The following is an 8,469-nucleotide window of genomic DNA, read 5'->3' as shown; positions in this document are numbered from 1 at the left end:
GCCGGTGTCTGAGCATGACAAGCAGCAAAGAGGGAGGGGGATTTTTCAAATACAAAGCAAAATGTGCACAAAATAGATGTGGCTCACAATGTCATAGCATAGACTGGAACAAAATATACATTGTATATACTCCCTCCGTCCCAAAATTCTTGTCTTAGATTTGTCTAGATACGGATGTATCTAATACTAAAATGTGACTTGATACATCCATATTTAGACAAATCTAAGACAAGAATTTTGGGACTGAGGGAATATATCATTACTACTATTATCCAGTGCTCACGATTCATGTTCACATAGATACTGTACATGGTAACAACAACATACCTGATATTGTGGATAATGACTACTCCAGTGCCACAACTTTTAGAATACATCAGACTGGTCAAAAGTGCTCCATTGCCTCAACTGTAGAATACACCGGACTGGCCAAAAGTTGTCCATAGCCACAACTGTAGAATACATGTCATAGTTTGACCTTCATACTCTCAATTTGAAGCTTCAGATCATCCTGTTGAGCCAAAAAATATCATAAATTGCACATTCATTTGGGTAACACATGTATGCTTTCATGTAGTGATATTTTGCTTTGGTAGTGTGCATTGTATGATGCTGAGGCCTAGAGATGAACCCTTCCATCATCTTAAAAGAAAAAAACCTTGTACCCAATAGAATGAAATGTTTTTGCCCAGGGTGAAACGGCTACCTGGTCATGAGAATGCCCAAGGTCTATTGCAGTTTCTGAAACTGCTGCCTGTAGATCAGAGATATCTCGGAAGCTATCCCCTGGAAGCTCCTATAAACTGAATCCCCACTGCTGCTGCTACTGATGTGATTGATTGTGAATTTGTCTTCAGGGTTGTATCAGCATGGTAAGAGATCTCGCTGCCAGCACTGCCTGAAGGGCTAGCTTCAGGATTGACCTGTTTATATTTACGAGTGTGTGATCACGTTGCGATGGCAGAGATGACTGGCGGAATAATACAGCTGACGTTCCATTTCTGTCAGCCCACTCTGCTGTAGACAGAATAGTTAGTAACACTCTAATACACTTTTTTTTGTTTGTATTCAGTTGATAGGTGTAATCAACAATTTTCAGAAACCAAAATCAAATGCAGACTTGAGTATTACCTGAGGGCGCAGTGGAAAGGCTTCCGGAGCTAGGAGAAGAAATAGTTGAAGAAGATATGGTCTTGGCTGTTTCGCAGGCATCAGGTGTAGAGTGCACGAATGACAGTTTTCCCTTTGAAATGACGTACGCCTTACAGAAGCTTGGAATGCATTTAGAGATTTTTGTTGAAGTCTTGCTTCCTTTGAGCTTCCTGCAAACAATCAACAATGGTAACCACATGATTAAGATTGCACTAGGCATTTCTTATCCTATGCTGCACTGGGTTTTATTTTTTATAAAAATTGTTCAGCCTAAATTTTCTGCAAATTTCCATATTGAACTTGGAACCAAGTAGTTGCAGTGCAACCTTCAGTGTTAGGCCAGTAGCTGGGGAATTAAATGAGAAGACAATGATAATCCTACCAAATGCTTTTCTCACTATGACTCTTTGGCATATAGCATTTTTTCCTACCTGTTGCCTATTTCGAATAGATAGATGGTTTGCTTTGGAAAGGGATTAGATAAGGCCTATGAGTCAAGTGTGACAAGCAAGCCCTGCACTTCTATTTATTATTAAGCTCTAACTAAATTTGTGATAATGGTGTTTCAGGGATAATACAATCAATCCAATAGTTACTTTTGGTGTTCTTTTTGGATGGACTAATCTGAAGATGCTAGCTAGCTTGCACCATCATCATATAGTCTAGAAGGAAGGGCGAGGATTATAGTGAAAATAAAGGTACGATGATCCTAATATATTTTACTTTCTTGGTGAAGTTTTGGTGGTTGCACAAGAAAGTAACACACATCATTATACCTACTTCTCTCTTTTCAGGCAATTCGCCATACGGAGGAAATGCCTACTAATCCATTTTTGTACTTCGTTTCTTACTATTGACTGTTTGAACTGTTGTGGTAGGACTCAGGCTTTCAAAGTTATTTGGCATGTGGACATGTTTTTATTTTCGTCTGTACAGTTTTGTGTTCTTTTGGCTTCAGGTTGCTACTGCACAGAAAGTGCAGTGAGCTCAGGTGATGCATGAAAAAAACTGCAGACCTAGCATAGTTTTTGTATTTGGATTTTGTAACTAATTGTGTGATGCCCTTATGTTAAAATGATAATTTGTTCTCCAAGTAGGCCAACGATGGGTGCTAACCATGATACATACGTATCAACAATTCTAAGGAAGTGCATATGTCAGATGCATAGCATATGCGTGACCCTGCGACTAGAGGAAATCCAGGAATATATGAACTCAAATCGTCCATGATTTAATTGAAAAAATACTCTTCAGCATCTAAGCGATCACTCAAAAGTATTTTGTACAATATAACCAGCTTGATGATTGGAGCAGTCCCAGCAGCTAATTAGTCCTACTAATTAGTACTCCGGTGTTGAATCACTCAGCGAAGTATGCACACTGCCCTTCAAACTTGGCTATTAGCATAGTAGCAACGGGCTCACAAAAAATTCTAAGTTAGTTTTTACCTTATCAGAAACGGCGGCCGCCGTGCTGCATGACCCTCCTGCGACATCACGGGCGAAGCGGCGCTTCACCCAGCCGGCCGTATGCCCTGCAGTTCCCCACCTTCTCCCAGGGATCTGGTCGGTCCAGGAGGGGAACGGCCTTGGCCGGGGCTTGGGCGCGTCGGAGTCAGGCAGCGCTGGCCGCGGCTGCTCCCTCATGTTGCTGGCCACGACCACGCCCCCTCACGGCGGACCTCACCTTGTGGAATCATCTCTCATGGAGCTCAGTTCAGTGGAATAATGGCACATTGGAGCGTCCGCCGCGGATAAGGCAAGGGAAAGCAATTCTTTAGTAAATGGACAATATAGGAAATGTGTTATTAAGTGGTGGGGTCCAAGAGGACAGCTGTTTGCACATGTCATGCCACTTGTTGGTTTGTATGTTACGGCATCTTTCGTAAATTTGGTTCGTCATCTGTCCGCGGTAGGAACCAGTCCACATACACCGATGCTGGGAGCGGCCATCCAATACTATCATGTATATGTCGCGGGCAAAAACAACTCTAACACGTCGATCCATTTTATCCGCACGTGTTTGTTTGGGTCATTGCTGGGGACAAAAAAGTCAGCCCAACGCGCCGACCCAAACCGACGTGCGTACGCATTTCGTCCATCTACTGACCCATCCCTGGCCCAAATTTGGGCCTCATTTGCGTCGGTGCGGACACGAAGCGGGCGCGCGTGACCCACGCCTACTGTTCCCCCTGGCCCGCCAGTTAGTGGCCATTCTCTTCCACCCCTATTGACAGCAAGCCCTAGCCTGTCCCACCCCATCGCCGCCCAGTTCCGGTGCCCCTGCTAGCAGTCCGTGCCCACACACCTCCCCCGCATGCCGCTGCCTCCCACGTCGCCGCCGGGCCACCGCAGTTTCCCACCCCCACCCCGACATGAAGTCGCCACCGCGGCCTCGGCCAGCTCCTTCGTCTGAAACTATGATATATTTTATTTGGGTTGTGGAACTATGCTATATTTGTTTGCTTGTCAAACTATGCAAAATTTGTGTATATTTGTTGAAAAACGACGCCGAGCCGGTCACGTCAGCAAATATGGCTCAGCGCTTGGGCACACTGCCGACCCAAATAAAAAACAGGGCGGCCGACCCAAACGAACAAAAGCGGACAAAGCGCGCGCCTGTTTGGGCCGTCATGTTGGAGTTTCTCTAAAGGGCAATTTCAAATTCAAATAAAGTCCAATCCATAGCGCCCGCCGGATGACAACCAAAAAGAGGCAAGTATGTTTAAAAAATTTACATGCCCGATCACAAAAGATATCAGTCCGACAGTCCACGCAAGAAATTCAGCCCTGTTGGACCAGTAATCCGAGCCTCCACGCTCACACTCAAGGTGTCGTGACATTGTACATGGCGACGTCTGGACGGCGGGCGACACCATCGGAGCTCCGCGGCCCTTGCTGCAACCTTCACCATGTCCACGATAAGCAAGCCCACCGCCATGGAAGCCATCAGCACGCCCCTCTATCGGCTTTTAGCTTGAGCTTCTCCTCCTTTGCGTCCTTCGCTTTGACGCGATGATTTTGCTGCATCGCCGAGATGATCTTCCAAGCGAGGGTGATGCTGGGATCCTCCTGCACCTCTGCCACCTCCAACTCTGACATCCTCTCGTCCCGTTCCATGCGTCATCGGCGGGAGGGAGGAAGAGAGTGGGAGAAAAGGGCGGGAATTGGGTGGAGAGCGGCAAAAGAGAGTGGGGATTTTGTCGTGGAAACAAGGTGGGCAGGTACAAATATGTGGGCTCCGCCTTCCTTTTGGATGGGCCATGGGTGTAAGGGTCAGACGTGTCTGTGTCGGGAATCCCGTAAAACCCCCACATTTGGTTATGATTTACGGGGAAAACGTGGTCCGGACCGCTCAACAGACCGATACAAGATAGTGCTGGACGACACACCACGTTCGGACCGCGTGGTCCAAACATACACGAGCGGTTTGAGGGTCCGCGTTGGAGATGCCCTTAGTTCTATGGCCCGTGCCTATATAACAGCAGCATGGCCGGACCTATTTTCTCCATAGGCTCACCCATTTGAGTGCATTAGATTGAACTTTTGGGAGATTATCACCATTTTTGCTTTGTTCATAGTCAAGTTCTTATTTAGTTTAGAGGTTATGCTGCCACTAACGTATGTTCATCTTAGGTTAATAGATTTTGTAGCTGAATAAATGTGATATGGGAAATCCGGCATCCCAAAGGTTCTTCCCTATTGGTCTCAAGATTAATAATTTGGTCATTGTAATCTGTTTCTGGTTTATCGGTTTTGTCCTTTCATTCCCTCCTACACCGAAAAAAGAAAGGAAACTAATTGCCGACAATGGCGATTTAGACTTTTGCTTCTCTATAATCAGTTGGTCAATCAGTAGATGAACACGCAAGGCAAGAACAAACCAAACCCACACACACCAGACACGCGTGCATGGTGGCTTATCCGGTGGGAGACTACCGCCTGCTCCCGCTGAACCATTGTGTCCCACAACGCTTGCACCTGTCCACTCGTGAACGTTGTGTCCCACTGCCTCTTGCACCATACCTGCCCACCCGTGAACTGCCGCTTGCACCCGTGAATGTTGTGGCTCACCTGGAAAATGCATATCTGAGCGCTCGCAGGTGCCAGCCATCTATTCCAAGGGGAGAAAAAAAACTCTACTCCCAAAGAGTTTTTCTTTTCTTTCTAAAGGGTCTATTATTCTCAGGTACTCTCTCCGCCCCATAATATAAAATACTTTTTGACATTACATCAGTGTTAAAAAACGTCTTACATTATGGGACGGCGGGAATAGGTTTTATTCACATAAACAAGTGTGACGACCGGTCAAAATCTTACCACTCAATTATTATTTTCAAAAATGATCCATATCTATTATCAGTGTTCATTGAAAATACAAAGCATATCAAACATATAAAAATTACATTGAGATTCCAAGACCATCTCGCATAGCCACTACTGTCGCGGACGCTAGCCAGGAAGTCTTCATGCATGTGCCCCTTGTTCAATACGTGGAGCCGCAATCGTTATTGTTGAACCCTTGCCTAGATCTGAAGCATCTGACATCAAATCCCGTCAAATGACGAGAAACCCTAACCTTATCACCCCAAGGAGACGACAGGAATCTACGCCAGAACTTCATCAGCTATGTTTAAATGGACTGAAAGACAAACTCGAAGAAGTAGTGCCATTATCCACTCGAGTGTCGACCTGTGAGGACTAAAAAACCTGACCTAAACTACTAACCGAATTGAAGGCATCGAGATTCCCATCCCCATCATCGATCGACGGAGCGGTAGAAAAGGGAAGGTGAATCCACGGGCTCGCCGGTGAAGTTTCGAGGAGAGAGTTTGCCCTAGCCACCTAAAGTTTACTCTCCCCGAACAGCAAGCGACCGAACGAAAACACATGTCCGAGCGCTCCCAACCATCCATTCCCAAGGAGTTTTTTTTCCTTTTTGAGGGTCTATATTCTCTAAGAGTTTTTATTCACATAAACAAGTGTGATGTGAGATAATTAAGAAAGATATTTATCTTTTCGACCTACATCGGACCTCCTATAGTTTGGAGCAACGTCTCGAAGCAACCAGAGATAGTTTCTGATAGACTTTGGTCAATGTATCCTGGCCAGCATGCTTCAATGGTTACTAAAACAGCCACCTTTTGTTTCATATCAATGAGACCAAGATCTTTCCCCTTTCGAAGAACTCCGAGCAAGCTAAATATAAACTTTAGTCTTCCCTTGCTGCTTCTATGGTGAAAATAGTATATGAGCTCACTGCATATAGTATATAAGCTATTCTTTTGTGCATGGTTTCCAATCTTATCTGCTCACTACATATAGTATATGAGCTATTTTTTTCAAGCAACAAAAATGTTAATGCATTCTCTCACAATAAGTAACTTACACATTGCCTTTGCGCCATTGGCGCAACGGGTCATCTAGTTTAGTGAAAACTGGCACATGCTGAAACATAACTCAAGTAGGCATGTTTACGAGCTCGATGCTCTCACTACAGAGCAAGTCATGACAAGCTAAGCATACACCCATTAAGAAGACACAAAATGCAAGCTAGACATGTCAAGAACAATAGCATAGCATGCACGGATCAACTACAACATCATCGGCAATATTGCAAACAAGTTGACAATCTGCCCAGATTCACAAAGTAGCAAAAGTAGAGCTCGATTGGCTCAAGCTAGGGTGCTTCATAATTGCAAACAAAGACATTGACGGATAGAGCACTACAAGATTAACAAAACATCCTTACTGATCATCCTCAAAAGAGGCAGGGATCACTAGGAAACAACATGAAGATATGGCAATATGAGATAAACAGCTCAAGGACTTAGTGCAAATGCTAAGTCCCTGAAATCAAGATTACGAAGAGCACCACTTTGCAAGCTTGTGCTAGTCACCACAGACATCACAAAAATACATGGGTTTCACCTCTGGAAAGATGACAAAACCCTTACCAAAACATATGTAGAACTCATGGGCATAGCATGCACACAATAATCATGGCAAAAATGACAAAAAGCTAAATGGAGCAGCAGATCTGACAAATATCTCAAGTACCCCTCTTCTAACAGCATTTCAGGCATCAAGATGAACTCAAATGAAAATCGTGCAATGGAATGAAATGATGTACTCTTTGAGATGAACATTTTGATATGCTATATGCCCAAAACGAAACTACGGATGCAGAGTTACGAGGCTATGAACATGAGAAGAAAAATTAGGGACAGGGAAAAAAACGGGGTCAACCCTCAAATTTGGATCTGGATCTGGGAACACGGTTCCTGAGGTTCAACGCCGTAGCCAAAAGGGATCAGAAAATACAATTGCAAGCATGTGAACATGGCAAAAATATAATCAGTTCTCAGATTTAGTGAAAACTGGCACATGCTGAAACATAACTCAAGTAGGCATGTTTACGAGCTCGATGCTCTCACTACAGAGCAAGTCATGACAAGCTAAGCATACACCCATTAAGAAGACACAAAATGCAAGCTAGACATGTCAAGAACAATAGCATAGCATGCACACATCAACTACAACATCATCGGCAAAATTGCAAATAAGTTGACAATCTACCCAGATTCACAAAGTAGCAAAAGTAGAGCTCGATTGACTCAAGCTAGGTTGCTCCATAATTGCAAACAAAGACATGGATGGATAGATAACTACAAGATTAATAAAACATCCTTACTGATCATCCTCAAAAGAGGCACGAACCACTAGGAAACAACATGAACATATGGCAATATGAGATAAACAGCTCAAGTACTTCGTGGAAATGCTAAGTCCCTGAAATCAGGATTACCAAGAGCACCACTTTTCAACCTTTTGCTAGTCACCACAAACATCACAAAAATACATGGGTTGCACCTCTAGAAAGATGACAAAACCCTTAACAAAACATATGTAGAACTCATAGGCATAGCATGCACACAATAATCATGGCCAAAATGACAAAAAGCTAAATGGAGCAGCAGATCTGACAAATATCTCAAGTAGCCCTCTTCTAACAGCATTTAGGGCATCAAGATGAACTCAAATGAAAATGATGCAATGGAATGAAATGATGTACTCTCTGAGATGAACATTTTGATATGCTATATATCAAAACGGAGCGACGGATGCGAAGTTACGAGGCTATGAACATGAGCAAAAAAATTATAGACTTAGGGAAAAAATGGGGTCAACCCTAAAATTTGGATCTGGATCTGGGAACACGGTTCCCGAGGTTCGACACCATAGCCAAAAGGGATCAGAAAATACAATTGCAAGCATGTGAACATGGCAAAAACATAATTTAGTGAAAACTGACACA

General features: G+C 43.9%; 1 protein-coding gene and 1 long non-coding RNA gene across 3 annotated transcripts; one reads left to right on the top strand and one right to left on the bottom strand.

Moving 5' to 3' along the window:
* Positions 1 to 828: 828 nt before the first annotated feature.
* Positions 829 to 2,887, bottom strand: LOC123154900 (U-box domain-containing protein 51-like). 2 transcript variants are annotated; one of them, XM_044573512.1, is made up of 3 exons: positions 2,601 to 2,887; positions 1,132 to 1,322; positions 829 to 1,017 (listed from the first exon to the last, which is right to left on the bottom strand). In XM_044573512.1, exons 1-3 carry the CDS (start codon positions 2,645 to 2,647, stop codon positions 854 to 856), a joined length of 402 nt encoding a protein of 133 aa, XP_044429447.1. In that variant the 5' UTR covers positions 2,648 to 2,887; the 3' UTR covers positions 829 to 853. The 2 variants fall into 2 exon arrangements, with proteins under 2 accessions (XP_044429447.1, XP_044429448.1); XM_044573513.1 differs by having other exon boundaries at positions 829 to 1,322.
* Positions 1,184 to 2,235, top strand: LOC123154901 (uncharacterized). The gene is made up of 3 exons (XR_006477113.1): positions 1,184 to 1,341; positions 1,722 to 1,850; positions 1,947 to 2,235. It is a non-coding gene; the product is annotated as an uncharacterized lncRNA (long non-coding RNA).
* Positions 2,888 to 8,469: the final 5,582 nt, after the last annotated feature.

The sequence above is a fragment of the Triticum aestivum genome, chromosome 7A (genome assembly GCF_018294505.1).
Source record: "Triticum aestivum cultivar Chinese Spring chromosome 7A, IWGSC CS RefSeq v2.1, whole genome shotgun sequence".
In the NCBI taxonomy this organism is placed as follows: domain Eukaryota; kingdom Viridiplantae; phylum Streptophyta; class Magnoliopsida; order Poales; family Poaceae; genus Triticum; species Triticum aestivum.
The sequence above is the reverse complement of the archived record's forward strand: the minus strand, read 5'-3'. Positions and strand labels throughout refer to the sequence as shown.

What these genes read in the sequence shown, in the direction of transcription:
- LOC123154900 (XM_044573512.1), bottom strand. Translation starts at nt 2,647, where the DNA reads ATGTCGCAGGAGGGTCATGCAGCACGGCGGCCGCCGTTTCTGATAAG. An exon ending in CGGCCGCCGTTTCTGATAAG is followed by an intron (nt 1,323 to 2,600) that starts GTAAAAACTAAC and finishes GATTGTTTGCAG; the next exon opens with GAAGCTCAAAGGAAGCAAGA. An exon ending in CCTTTCCACTGCGCCCTCAG is followed by an intron (nt 1,018 to 1,131) that starts GTAATACTCAAG and finishes TTCTGTCTACAG; the next exon opens with CAGAGTGGGCTGACAGAAAT.